At 44.2% G+C, this 15,228-nt stretch overlaps 1 protein-coding gene across 6 annotated transcripts in view; it reads right to left on the bottom strand.

The window, feature by feature from the left end:
- strn3 (striatin, calmodulin binding protein 3) overlaps positions 1-15,228 on the bottom strand; it is a 172,403-nt gene that overhangs the window by 137,577 nt on the left and 19,598 nt on the right. For all 6 annotated transcript variants that reach the window (XM_048537452.2, XM_048537453.2, XM_048537454.2 and 3 more), the window contains exon 2: positions 6,672-6,775. In XM_048537452.2, coding sequence (XP_048393409.1) covers positions 6,672-6,775 — 104 coding nt within the window. The remainder of the gene's footprint in view (positions 1-6,671; positions 6,776-15,228) is intronic.

The following is a 15,228-nucleotide window of genomic DNA, read 5'->3' as shown; positions in this document are numbered from 1 at the left end:
GGTGCCAGTGTTGGACAGGGGTGGACAAGGTCAGAAATCACACAACATCAGGTTATAGTCCAACAGGTTTATTTCAAAACACAAGCTTTTGGAGCCTCAGTCCTTCTTCAGGTGTTAATGAGAAAGGTAGTATCAGAAGCAGAATTTATGACTAAAAGATCAAAGGGTCACTCATGTGGATGTATTAAGCAAAACTGAGGTGCTGTTAAATCTTTAATCAGTTCGAAGATTTTAATTGATTAACACGTTATATAAATCCGCAAATTTCTTTGAAGGAGCTGTCCTGGGAAAACTAAGGATTTTGTCAGTGGAAAAAGAGGTCACATTTTAGGTCAAACAATGCATGTTCGGTGTGAGGCCTTATTTAGAATCCATTTGTGTTTTGGTTTGGAGTCAGACTGCTTTTATTTCTAAAGTAGGACTTTATAAAATGCTACATTGACTGACTCTATAAATTGTGCGCTTTTTGAACAAAATAGAATGGATCTGGAAATACAAACTCACCCCATATATTCACTCGCAAATGACAGCTAAAGAAAGCGAGAGAGCGCGCGAGAGAGGGAGCGCGAGAGACAGAGGGAGCGCGAGAGACAGAAGGAGCGCGACGGAGAGGGAGCGCGCGCGACACACAGCGCGCGCGACACACAGCGCGCGCGACACAGAGCGCGCGCGACACAGAGCGCGCGCGACACAGAGCGCGCGCGACACAGAGCGCGCGCGACACAGAGCGCGCGCGACACAGCGTGAGAGCGCGAGCAAGAGTGCCAGAGGGCGCGCGAGAGAGGGCGCGCGAGAGAGGGCGCGCGAGAGAGGGCGCGCGAGAGAGGGCGCGCGAGAGAGGGCGCGCGAGAGAGGGCGCGCGAGAGAGGGCGCGCGAGAGAGGGCGCGCGAGAGAGGGCGCGCGAGAGAGGGCGCGCGAGAGAGGGCGCGCGAGAGAGGGCGCGCGAGAGAGGGCGCGCGAGAGAGGGCGCGCGAGAGAGGGCGCGCGAGAGAGGGCGCGCGAGAGAGGGCGCGCGAGAGAGGGCGCGCGAGAGAGGGCGCGCGAGAGAGGGCGCGCGAGAGAGGGCGCGCGAGAGAGGGCGCGCGAGAGAGGGCGCGCGAGAGAGGGCGCGCGAGAGAGGGCGCGCGAGAGAGGGCGCGCGAGAGAGGGCGCACGAGAGAGGCGAGAGACAGCGAGAGACAGCACGCCAGAGAGAGCGCGAGAGAGAGCGATCGAGAGACAGCGATCGAGAGCGCGAGAGAGAGAGCGCGAGAGAGAGAGCGCGAGAGAGAGAGCGCGAGAGAGAGAGCGCGAGAGAGAGAGCGCGAGAGAGAGAGCGCGAGAGAGAGCACGAGAGAGAGGGAGCGCTGGGGAGCGCGAGAGACAGCAAGACAGAGCGCGAGAGACAGCAAGAGAGAGAGCGCGAGAGAGAGAGAGCGCGAGGGAGAGAGCGCGAGGGAGAGAGCGCGAGGGAGAGAGCGCGAGGGAGAGAGCGCGAGGGAGAGAGCGCGAGGGAGAGAGCGCGAGGGAGAGAGCGCGAGGGAGAGAGCGCGAGGGAGAGAGCGCGAGGGAGAGAGCGCGAGGGAGAGAGCGCGAGGGAGAGAGCGCGAGGGAGAGAGCGCGAGGGAGAGCGCAAGAGAGCGCGGGCGAGCGCGCGAGGGAGCGCGCGAGGGAGAGCGCGAGGGAGAGCGCGAGGGAGAGCGCGAGGGAGAGCGCGAGGGAGAGCGCGAGGGAGAGCGCGAGTGCGAGAGACAGCGATAGCGAGAGGCGCGAGCGAGAGAGCACGAGAGAGCGCGAGAGGGAGCGAGAGGGAGCGAGAGAGAGCGAGAGAGAGCCAGAGCGCGACAGCGCGAGACAGCGCGAGACAGCGCGAGACAGCGCGAGACAGCGCGAGACAGCGCGAGAGAGAGAGAGCGTGCGAGAGCGCGACAGAGAGAGAGCGCGACAGAGAGAGAGCACGAGAGAGAGAGAGCACGAGAGAGAGAGAGCACGAGAGAGAGAGAGCACGAGAGAGAGAGAGCACGAGAGAGAGAGAGAGAGAGCGCGCGCGCATGCCTATGTGCTCAAGAGACAGTGTATGTAACGGAGAGGATCTGTGTATGCACGTGCGCGTGTGCAAGAGTGTAACGTGTGGTAGGGTCACTTGTATTGAGACATGAACCCAAGATCACGTTTGAGACCATCCTCATGGGTACTGAACTTGGCTGTCAGGCTCTGCTCAGCGACTCTGTTGATGTGTATTCTGAAGTCTGCCTTGGGGGAAGTTTACCCGAAGATTTGAGGCCAAATGCCCTTGACCACTAAAGTGCTCCCACACTGGGAGGGAGCATCACTGTCTATTGATTGTTGCTTGGTGCCCGTTTATCAGTTGTCATAACATCTGCATGGTTTCGCCAACATACCACACCTTGGGGCAACCTTGTTTGCACTGTAGGAGACAGATAACGTTGTCCAAGTCACATGTGTATATGCCATGCATGTGATGGATGGTGTTCCCATGTGTGATGGTAGTATCCATGTTGAAGATCTGACTTGTCTTCCAGGGGTCACCATGACAGGATTACATTGTGTTGCGATCAATGCTATCCTGAAAGCTGGGTAGCTTGCTGTGAACAATGGTCTGTTTAAGGTTTGGTCGTTGTTTGAAGGCGAGAAGAGGGGGCATGGCAAAGACTTTGGCGAGGTGCTCATAGTCATTGATAACGTGGTGAAGGCTGCAAAAATCATTGTGTAGTTTTGCCACTCTCTGGAAGTACTGGACGACAAATGGTACTCTATCAAATGTATCCCATGTCTGTCTTCTGAGGAGGTCATTATGGTTTTTCGCACTGGAACATCGGAACTGGGGATCAATGAGTTGAGCATCGTATCCTGTTCCTATGAGGGAGTCTTTCAACACCTGCAGGTGTCCGTCTCATTCCTCCTCATCTGAACAGATCCTGTGTATGCATCGGGCTTGTCCATAGGGGATGGCTGTTTTAGTATGTTTAAGGTGGAAGTTAGAAAATGCAGCATCATGAGGTTATCCATGGGCTTGCAATACACTGAGGTAGAGGTGTCCATCCTTGATGGATGCGCTCAAGTTCTGATGTGCCATAGCAGAAAAATGTAATTACCTCCTCAGAAGGCAGACACAGGATATGTCCGATAGGATACCCTTCATTATCCAGTGCTTTGCAGGAGCAAAGAAACTGTGCTTTCAACACATATCATTGACAATGAGCACCTTGCCACGATTTTCCCCATGCCTCTACTTCTCACCTTCAAACAACAGCCAAACCTTAAACAGACCACTGTTCGTAGCAAACCATTCAGCCTTCAGCACAATAACAACCACAACAATATACAACCCTGTCATGGCAACCTCTGCAAGGCACGTCAGATCTTCGACATGGATACTACTATCACACGTAGGAACACCACAGGCACACAGCACATATTCCTGTGAATTGGCCAACGTGGTCTATCTCATACGCTGAAGGCAAAGATGCCCCGAGGCATGGTATGTTGGCGAAACCATGCAGACACTATGACAAGGGATGAATGGACAATGTGCAAACAACCAGGCAGGAAATGTTCCCTCCCGGTGGGGGAGTAGTTCAGCTGTCAAGGACATTCGACTTCAGATCTTCGGGCAAACATCCTCCAGGACGGACTATGGAATACACAATAACGCAGAGTCATCAAGCAGAGGCTGATAGCCAAGTTCGGTATCCATAGGGCGACCTCATCCAAGATATCGGGTTCATGTCGCACTACAGGTGACCTCACCACACTATACACACTCTTATTCACCCTTGCATGCATACATAGACACACGCATGCGAAACTATGGGGTGAGTCTGTATTTGTGGATATATTCTATTTTGTTCAAAAAGCATGTAATTTGTAGGCAGTCAATATGGCATTTTATAAATTCTTACTGTAGAAATAAAATCAGTCTCCAAATCAAAACATATTCTAAACAAGGCCTCATAACTAACATGCATTGTCTGACCTAAAATGTGACCCCCTCTTTCCACTGATAAAGCTTTTAGTGCTCTCAGGGCAGAGACTTCAAAGGAATCCGAGGATTTATATATATGTATTAATCAATTAAAACCTACTAACTGATTAAAGATTTAGCAGCAACTCGGGTTTGTTTAGTGCATCCTCATAAGTCGAGTGACCCTTTGATCCTTTACTCAAATTGTGTCTTATACTAGCTCTCTCACTAACACCTGAAGGAGGAGTAAGACTCTGAATGATTGTGCTTTCAAATAAACCTGTTGGGCTATAACCTGAGATAATGGGAACTGCAGATGCTGGAGATTCCAAGATAATAAAATGTGAGGCTGGATGAACACAGCAGGCCAAGCAGCATCTCAGGAGCACAAAAGCTGACATTTCGGGCCTAGACCCTTCATCAGAGAGGGGGATGGGGGGAGGGAACTGGAATAAATAGGGAGAGAGGGGGAGGCGGACCGAAGATGGAGAGTAAAGAAGATAGGTGGAGAGAGTGTAGGTGGGGAGGTAGGGAGGGGATAGGTCAGTCCAGGGAAGACGGACAGGTCAAGGAGGTGGGATGAGGTTAGTAGGTAGCGGGGGGTGCGGCTTGGGGTGGGAGGAAGGGATGGGTGAGAGGAAGAACCGGTTAGGGAGGCAGAGACAGGTTGGACTGGTTTTGGGATGCAGTGGGTGGGGGGGAAGAGCTGGGCTGGTTGTGTGGTGCAGTGGGGGGAGGGGACGAACTGGGCTGGTTTAGGGATGCAGTAGGGGAAGGGGAGATTTTGAAACTGGTGAAGTCCACATTGATACCATATGGCTGCAGGGTTCCCAGGCGGAATATGAGTTGCTGTTCCTGCAACCTTCGGGTGGCATCATTGTGGCAGTGCAGGAGGCCCATGATGGACATGTCATCAAGAGAATGGGAGGGGGAGTGGAAATGGTTTGCGACTGGGAGGTGCAGTTGTTTGTTGCGAACTGAGCGGAGGTGTTCTGCAAAGCGGTCCCCAAGCCTCCGCTTGGTTTCCCCAATGTAGAGGAAGCCGCACCAGGTACAGTGGATGCAGTATACCACATTGGCAGATGTGCAGGTGAACCTCTGCTTGATGTGGAATGTCATCTTGGGGCCTGGGATGGGGGTGAGGGAGGTGGTGTGGGGACAAGTGTAGCATTTCCTGCGGTTGCAGGGGAAGGTGCCGGGTGTGGTGGGGTTGGAGGGCAGTGTGGAGCGAACAAGGGAGTCACGGAGAGAGTGGTCTCTCCGGAAAGCAGACAGGGGAGGGGATGGAAAAATGTCTTGGGTGGTGGGGTCGGATTGTAAATGGCGGAAGTGTCGGAGGATAATGCGTTGTATCCGGAGGTTGGTAGGGTGGTGTGTGAGAACGAGGGGGATCCTCTTGGGGCGGTTGTGGCGGGGGCGGGGTGTGAGGGATGTGTCGCGGGAAATGCGGGAGACGCGGTCAAGGGCGTTCTCGATCACCGTGGGGGGAAAGTTGCGGTCCTTAAAGAACTTGGACATCTGGGATGTGCGGGAGTGGAATGTCTTATCGTGGGAGCAGATGCGGCGGAGGCGGAGGAATTGGGAATAGGGGATGGAAGTTTTGCAGGAGGGTGGGTGGGAGGAGGTGTATTCTAGGTAGCTGTGGGAGTCGGTGGGCTTGAAATGGACATCAGTTACAAGCTGGTTGCCTGAGATGGAGACTGAGAGGTCCAGGAAGGTGAGGGATGTGCTGGAGATGGCCCAGGTGAACTGAAGGTTGGCGTGGAAGGTGTTGGTGAAGTGGATGAACTGTTCGAGCTCCTCTGGGGAGCAAGAGGCGGCGCCGATACAGTCATCAATGTACCGGAGGAAGAGGTGGGGTTTGGGGCCTGTGTAGGTGTGGAAGAGGGACTGTTCCACGTAACCTACAAAGAGGCAGGCATAGCTGGGGCCCATGCGGGTGCCCATGGCCACCCCCTTAGTCTGTAGGAAGTGGGAGGCGTCAAAAGAGAAGTTGTTGAGTGTGAGGACGAGTTCAGCTAGGCGGATGAGAATGTCGGTGGAGGGGGACTGGTCGGGCCTGCGGGACAGGAAGAAGCGGAGGGCCTTGAGGCCATCTCCATGCGGAATGCAGGTGTACAGGGACTGGACGTCCATGGTGAATATGAGGTGTTGGGGGCCAGGGAATTGGAAGTCCTGGAGGAGGTGGAGGGCGTAGGTGGTGTCACGGACGTAGGTGGGGAGTTCCTGGACCAAAGGGGAGAAAATGGAGTCCAGATAGGTGGAGATTTCCGACCTGATCTGAGAGATTCAGTGCTGTGTCAAGCAAAGAATCATAGTTTTACTGAACTTATTTGAAACATGAAAAATCAGTTTAAATACAATTATATCTCATATGCACTTCAATAATTAGTTATTGCATCCTGGCTTTCCATGACTGAGGAAATGGACAAAACTGACTACCAACAAAATTGATGGTATAAAATAATCTGATCAGCTCAATAAAAGAAAACACCATATTCACATAAACAAAAATAACTTAACATTATGCTGATACAAACTTCGAAATCAAGTCAAATTTTAATACCACTTTGCCTAAAATGAATAGGCCTTAATTAATGTTGAATATAATAATGTTAAATTGATATTTAAATCCAAATTAAATCCAATAGGATTCTAGTTAACAGTTGAAAAACTCTTGTACAAACAGGAAATCAGAATACTCACCGTTCTTGTTTTAAAGCATATTCTAACATTTTTATTCTTCTCACTAGGTCCTTCTTTAAGTTTTCCTGACCTTTCCTTTCTCCTTGTAAAAATGCTATCCGAGCCTGTTTGAGGAAAAAAAAAATCAGCAAATCAGTACCTTAATATGATTGCAAATTTTTCTTAAAACCTCAAAAATAAAAGAAGCAAGTGACTACACAGTGCTGGTACTCATGAAACATCATCTGCACTTGCAAGTAAAAGTCTCTATACCCTCAGGTCAGCAAATAGAGATCACTGAACAGAAAGTGAACATTAAACCAAATGGGGCTATAGGGGACACAGGAAAAAAAGTCCAAAAGAAAATTTCAGTGTAACACAAAACCTGCAACCTTGCACATTCTGTTTAATCAACTGGAGTCCACACTTGTGAAGTTAATTTTCCATGCTCAGAGAGGCTGTTCAGCTATTTACAGCTGAGCACTTTGTTGAAACTCAGTAGCTTTCGGTACAGCAAGAGCACTTTCAACTTCAATTCAGGAATAGAGTGCAAATTAAAGTTCACGAAAGAAAAATCAGTGATTTTCAATTCTTCTGTGAAGAACACAACTGCAACTATGTGGTGAAACTACATCTCACTCTCATTAAATTGTGAATTCTGCACTAAAGTGTGTGCAGATACCAGAGACTTCTGTCAATTTTATGTATTAATAATGGCAAGCAGAGACAGCCTCAGCATTATCATCACAAATTCAATACAATATAAAGTCAGAGTTATACAGTATGGAAACAGAACCTTCGGTCCAACTTGTTCGCGCCGATGAGATATCCTAAAGTAATCTAGTCCCATTTGCCAGCATTTGGCTAATATCCCTCTAAGCGCTTCCTATGCATATACCCATCTAGATGTCTTTCAAATAGTCTAATTGTGCCAGTCTCCACCACTTCCTTTGACAGCTCATTCCATACACACACCACTCTTTGCATGAAAAAGTTGCCCCTCAGGTTCTTTAAATCTTTCCTATCTTACTGTTTCTTGTAAAACCATTAACAAGTTACCATTTCTGATTATTCAAAGGACACTTCTCTCTTTGGCACTGGAAGCTTTTTTAAATTGATCCCTACCACAGCTGACACACCGATGACAGGAAATGTAAACACATGCATCCTAAGATCGTTGAGCAGCAAAAGAATGCAAAAGGAGCAAACTGGAGTCCAGCGAAACTTTGTTGGTACACTACCCAAGCCAAGTCCGAGCCAATCATATTGCTCTTTATAAAGCTTTCTGATCAATCTTCTGACAGCAAATCCACACAACAAGTTTGATATTTCAAAGAATGGCAACAGAAATCATTTATTAAAAATGTGAAGAATTCAATTTAACAGAACTACATTATTAGCTATCTGATCAAAATACTAGGAATATAGTTTTATATGGCAAACAACAGACACAAAAACTGAAAGACCCCAATTAAAGCCTTCAAACCTAATTCTCTGTTTCACTTCTGACCCAAGTAGCAATAAACCCTTGTAGGAACAAATTACTGCAGATGTTGAAATGTGCACTTTTTTGGTGCTAACTATATCACAAATGCTGCCCCCTCAACACTTCACTTCAACTCTAGTGAAGAGTCACCTGTATACAAAACATTAGTTTGCTTTCTCTCTCTCTCTCTCTCTCTCTCTCTCTCTGTGGATGCTGTCTGACCCTCTGTGATTGTCAGCACGTTATTTTCAGTAACAATAAACCCTTTATCGATTACATATTTATTTAGAATGATTCCAAGGAGGAAAGGTATTGTCAGAGCAATGCTACCTGTGTGGTTTACTCATTACTCCTCATGTTTATTTTTAGAAAATCAAGCATTGCAAATGCTTCCAGGTTGTGATCCCACAGGAAGCTATCTCAGGTGTCTCAATGTTCTGGCAGAATATTTAAATCCTGAGAACAGTGGACAGGAGGCAGGACGCCTCGCAAGTGGAATTTCTCAAAGAGAAACAGAAAATGACCATCTAGGGGATAATATTAATATTGGATCGCTGTCTGTAAGATACAATTTTGAGAATATGATGATGTCCCAGACACCGTATCACCCTCAGGCATGTCCAGTTCCAGGGGCAAGACAGATACAATAGAAGTGGTGGCTGGTATACTGTCACACGGGAGTTGTCCAGGGAGTACTTCACATTGACTTCAAACTCCATGAAATTTCATGGTGCGAGGTCAAATATATTGGTGTAACAAGCATTCATACATCCATCCTCTCTCCTCCCAAACCCAGATTGCAAGTCTGTTGTTGTCTGCTTTTTGTTTTGTGAAGCTAGACAACCTTACACCAATGGAACTTATCAGTATTGGGAATTTCCTTACACACTTAAGGAATCGGGAGCAAAATTCCATCATGGAAGAATGGCTCAGGTGCAGGATTATCAAACTGCTTACTTTAACTAGATGATCAAAGTTTGGAAAAAAGGGAGTTACAAAATTAGTAAACAAACACCTTTTCCCCCTCAATGGGCCCTTTGGATGCATTCAATGTGCTCTCCAGAATTTTCTGTCAAAGAATTTCACCCTAAATTAGAGAAATCGCCATTCTCCATTATAACTTAAACCTGAATTGACTGTGAGAATTTCTTGGGAGAGCAACAAACCCAAAGACCCACTCCTGTAAATCAGAAGACAGGGGCTGATCAGTAGAAAATTCAATGACTGAAGTGCCTTACTGAGATGAAAGCCAGAAGTAAATAATTTGGACACAGACACATCTCTGCAGTCCCAGTAGCAAATCTATGTGGCCAGCCTTTCGTTGATTATACTGTGGTTCATTATATCCTATTTAGGAGGGAAATTATTAAAAACAGATCTGCAAAAGGGGAAGATTTCTTCTCCCACTAATATTATTTGATCAATAGCCATAATATCATGGACTGAGACTTGTTTGTGGGGAAGAGCATAATTAGAGGGCATTAATACAAGATAGTCACCAAAAATACCATTTAGGTATTTATGAAGTTTTTAGGAACATTCCAAAGAATCTAAGTGAGCAAACAATAAAAGGATACTCAAGTACAGTGTACATACCAGGCATGAACTGGTTTGGTTGAAAGGCCAATTTTTGTGCTGCATTACCCATGAGTTTACTTTATACCAAATGATACAAGGTAAAAAGGACTTTGATTCTAGCAAGAATTGAAACAATATTTTTAAAAATCCAAGCTAATAATAAAGTGCAGAAAACCCAAAAACACACAAAGGGATGGTTTGTGTGGGGACTGTTCAAAGGGACTGAGGGAGGGAGGAGAAATTAAGGATCAATTCCAGAAAGTAAAGTCTAGGCAGCTGAGACTGCTTGTGCTAATGGTAGGATGAAAGGCCTGAGGAGTACAGAGTTTAGAGTTGGGTCAGTTGTCATGAGCAGGTTATGAATCAAAAAGAGTGACAGCAGATTTTGAATTTGAACACTAGGATATAAATTTTGAAATTTGAGATGTAGAAGAACCAGGAACCGATGTAAGTGAGCTGGGGCATTGGAGGATCAGTGCAGGGGACTGAATATTAAGCAATGTTTTAGATAAACTGATATTTACTGAAAACAGAACAAAGGAAGGAAAACTGTTATAAACTAAAAAAAAATTAAGGCCTTGATATCTCAATGCTCAGAATATTTGACAAGGGTACTCCAGTAGTTCTATTGCCAAGCACAAGAAACACTGAATATAATGTAAATCACAGTTTTGCATACCAGATGGGTGCCACAGTACCACAGATATATAATAGCAAAGTACTACATTACCTAAAAGTCAGGAAAAAAAACACAACATAAAATGCTGGAATCACTCCGGTCAGGCAGCATATGTGGAGACAGAAATAGAGTTAACATTTCTTCCTAAAATTATGTCCTGAAGAGTCATCAATCTGAAATGTTAACTCTATTTTTCTCCACAGTTACTGCCAGACCACCCAAAGTTTCAGAATTTCTTGCCAAAAGACCATGAAAATACCACATTTTTTTCAGTTAACCAGAAGTTAGAGTAAAAACATCCAGCTGCTTTTTCCTCACCGAAGCCAAATTGAATTGGCTGCTTCTGTTAGAAAACACACATGTAGATTAAACGAAAAGAATATTTTACTCAAGATCCACCCCAAATCACTTTCTCTATTGCAATTTGGCTTTGCAATGGTTCAAACAGATATGCAACAAGTTATTTTACTTTCAACACAACTCTTAGATTCTGCCCCCGAGTAATTTGTATTGCTAACATATGTGTGATTGCCCTCACTCCATATTCCATTATAATCTTAGAGATGGATTATTTGTCATCCAAGTATTTTCTCCATCAACTCTGATTTACAAGACAAATGTAGGTCACCTTTTAAGTTTTGACCGTAGTGAGGGTAGAAATTGAGGTAGTACTGGCCATAACATTTCCAGCTTCCTTGGACTCCAGGAAGGTGCCAAGAAATTGGAGAATGGCCAACATTACTATTTTATTCAAAGGTGGCTAATCCCAGCAATTACGACCAGCTAGTTTAACATCCATTGTGGAAAACTTCTGAAACGTGGAAACAATTATTTGGAATAGAATCAGTAGTCATGCAGAAAGGAGTAAGTGTCAGCATGAATTTCTAAAGACAAAATCATGTTTAACTAAGTTGCTGAATTTTTTTTGGAAAGGTAACACTTGTGGTTTACATGAATTTCCAGGAAATATTTAATACAATTCCTTACACCAGGCCTGTGAGGAAAACTGCAGGTAATGGCAAAAAAAGGGACATCGGTAACATGAATATAAAATTGGCTCAATCATAGAAAAAGAGAACAATGATCAATGGATACTTTTCAGGCTGGAGGAAGGTTTGTAGTGGAGTTTCCTCAATGGTCAGCATTGAGACCCTTGCTTTTCCTGATAATATATTAGTGATCTGTATCTTGATGTGCAAGATACAATTTCCAAGTTCAGATTACACTAAACCTGAAAGAATTGTAAACTACGAGAAGGATTGTGTTGAACTTCAAAAGGACACGGAGTGAACTTCAAAAAGGACATGGACAAGTTAGTGGAGTGAGCAGATAAGTGATAGATAAGGTTCAATTCAAAGAAAAGTGAGGCAAAGCACTTTGGTTCGAAGAACACTGAAAGACAAAGTAAAATAGGAGGTACGATTCTAAAGGGAGTACAGGAGCAGAGGGACCTGGTTGTTTTTGTGCACAGATAATCATTGAAGATGAAGATGATCTATGGAACAAGTGGAGACAGCAGTAAATACAGTGACAATAATAGTTCTCAGTTTTATTAGTAGGAGCACAGAGTACAAAAGCAATGAGTGGATGTTGAATTTGTACAAGACACCTGTTAAACCTCAGCTGAAGTTCTGTGTACAGTTCTGGCCGCATTATAGGAAAAATAGAAATGCACTGAAAGGAGTGTAGAAGTGACTTACTTCACTGGTTCCGGATCTGAGAAACTTCAGCTATGAGGACAGATTGAAGAAGATGGGACTGTTCTCCTTGGAGAGAAGGCTGAAGTGGAGATCCTATCAAAGTCATGAGCAAGCTGGACAGAGTACAGAGGGTGAAGCCGTTGATGCTCGTGAAAGGAACAAGATCAAGAGGGCATAGAACTAAAATGATGAATGAACTAAACAAGGGTGAAGTGAGAAAAAGATTTTCACAGTGATTTGTTCGGATATGGAATGTACTGCCTAGAAGTGTGGTGGAGGCAGTTTCAATTAAGGAATCCAAGAGGTGATTGGATTGTTTTTTGGATGGTAATGGTGTGCAGTTAAAAAGGGAAAAGGCAGATAACTGAAACTGGATGTTAAAGCTGGACTAGATAACAGAGCAAGTGCACAGACAATGGGCCAAATGGCCTTCTCTTGCACCATAATAATGATTCTGTGATTTTATAACAAATCCAGGCTTTTTCTGAAGAAGGGTCCAGGCCCGAAACATCAGCATTCCTGCTCCTCTGATGCTACTTGGCCTGTGTTCTTCTAGCTCTACACCTTGTTATCTCAGATTCTCCAGCAGCTGCAGTTCCTGCTATCTCTCTCTTTTTATAATTATATTTTGTATTTACATCAACATTGATTTTATCAGTTTCTTAACCAGGTGCTTCTGTTTATCTACAGGTAAAACTTTGATTCCCAGAAGTTATATTTGAAGATACAAAGCAGGCATGAGCAACACAATACTTGAAAGGCATAGTTTAAACACACAAGTATGACAGCATCTGTGCATAGACAAAGTCCAATAGAGATCTTAAATGTCATATCTGAATACTTCGAGCACCTTGCCTGCTATAGTGAAATCAATTTCAGTAGGTATGGAAACTGTGATCCACCTACCTTTCAATTACTGTACACATGATTGATGATGACGGAAAAGTTACAGAATTTTTCACTAACAGTAGAACAGGGGCATACTCTGCTGGTTCAAGGGCTTGGATGTTGGAAGTAGGATAGCCAAAGCAAGGGTAAAAAAATCTATATCACAAAACAGTCTTCTTCCACAATTATAATTTCCCTTTCGAATGCAAGCATTCTATACATACCAATCACTCTTAATGATGCTGCCATTGGAAAGTTACAGACAAGGTATCAAAAAGTTGGGCTAATTCAAAAGCTGTTCAGCTAACAGTGCAGGAAGCAAACAAGCTGCAACAGAAGATAAACAAACACCTCTTGCACAATATGCTTGAGTTCCACATTACAGATGGTTTCGCAACAACTCAACTAGATCTGCTTTCATGGCCACATCACCTCTTCACAAGCCACAAATTGCTGAATTGGACAACTTCCAAAAGCTGGAAGTCTCGTAGGTATGTAAAAAATTTTGCGGGGGTGGGAAAGGTGAACCTGCTCATTTTTCAAATGAAAAAACAACATGATGCGATTCTCATCAGATGATCCAATGTATGTTGTTAGGTTTAAGCACTCTTGCATTCCAGACTTTAGTAAATTAAAAAGAAAGCTCCAATTCTACAAGGGTCCAAGTTTTGGACCCAAGGTTAATACTTCGAAGTACCTTCAAAAATCCATATTGTGTAAGTTAGTTCTGACCGGACTGTTGTCAGGTGTTGCACAAAGCCAGCAGCCTAGTGTATAACTACAGAAACTGGACTAAGGCATTTGCAGTGCAGGCAGTCCACAGGTTCCGTTCACAATTCAATTTGTATGCAAGTCGGAACACAATGCAGAATAATATACAACAGCTGTTCATAAGTAGAAGTAATGTTTATATGTTGGATATTTAAAATTACATGCCTCTATGGGATTGCACTGTGAGTACACGTTGCCCCAAGCCAGACACTCGGAAATCGGGGCTGCCTGTATTTGATTGATACAACTGATATTAAGGAAGAAAGTCAACCAACACTTTTTTGGATTGTTAAATGGCACACACAGTTACCAACACAGAAATGTGTCCTCCAAAACGCCAAAGGAAGTTTGGTAAAGACAGTAGGTAATTATTCAGCAACACTAGCAAAAAGTGCTAAACTGGTTTGCTCATTTTCCATCAGATTATAAATATACAAGGAGCATTAGCACCTAAAAGGTACTAGAAATTTATGTCTAACCAGGCGGCTAAATTGCAACAGTAAAGACAACCGAGGTTCTTTTCAGACTTGTCGACCGTGATGTACTTGTTTTGCACGTAGCTATGTAAAGCCAAACAAACAATTTCCCTTGCTAACTTGCACTTTCAGACAGGATGACTGAAGCTTTAAATTTTTTTAATATCACAATGAACAATTCAGTGTGAGTTCTGCTATACAATCCTGCATAAATAGTTACCTCTTAAAAAGTAATCAACAATGATTGAGATAATAGCTTCTTATCAAAACAACTTGAATTTGATTTGGTAATTACATTAAACATATAATTAAAAACAAGAGTAACATATTTTCAAATAAGAGATTAATCTATTTGCTATAATTGCATACAGCTCTAAATTTCTGCCTTTCAGTGAAGCATTAGTACTTGCTGGTAATGTTCGGTTCTCAGTCATGTTCTAACTCCTGTTCTTTTCCCTAATATCATATTTGTTGTTAGCTTTCTAACTGGACCTATAATTATCAGGCAAAGAAAGATAATACTTACAAGTCATTCCAATGGAAAACTAATCTGTCAGGAGGGAAAGATGAAACACAACAGCTGATTTAATGCATCTGCTATCCAAACTCTACATCTGCTCAATAGTTTGAAATCACTCTCTACATTTACACTATCAGCTAAAAAGAAAACATACATAGTCTGTATTTATAAACAATGTAGGAGGGATATTTCAAAACTTGGCTCTTTGAACACTCCAGAATAGATGGAGCGTATCAAGCAAGTACATTGAAAAGCTTCAATCAAACACTTTTTAAAAACACATCCTTAGCCCAGTGTTTTAATTTAAATGATCACGATACGTCATAACAAGTTAAATTGCCAAGATAGAGATGTATTAATGCCTCAAAAGATTCCCTTGAAAATTTGCATTCAGAAGCTTTACCAGATCATAACCTATCAACTGTTTATTTTTCTGGTGGACATAATGGAAGTTTTACTTATAAATAAGTTATTGTTGGT

The sequence above is a fragment of the Stegostoma tigrinum genome, chromosome 10 (genome assembly GCF_030684315.1).
Source record: "Stegostoma tigrinum isolate sSteTig4 chromosome 10, sSteTig4.hap1, whole genome shotgun sequence".
In the NCBI taxonomy this organism is placed as follows: Eukaryota; Metazoa; Chordata; class Chondrichthyes; order Orectolobiformes; family Stegostomatidae; genus Stegostoma; species Stegostoma tigrinum.
The sequence above is the reverse complement of the archived record's forward strand: the minus strand, read 5'-3'. Positions and strand labels throughout refer to the sequence as shown.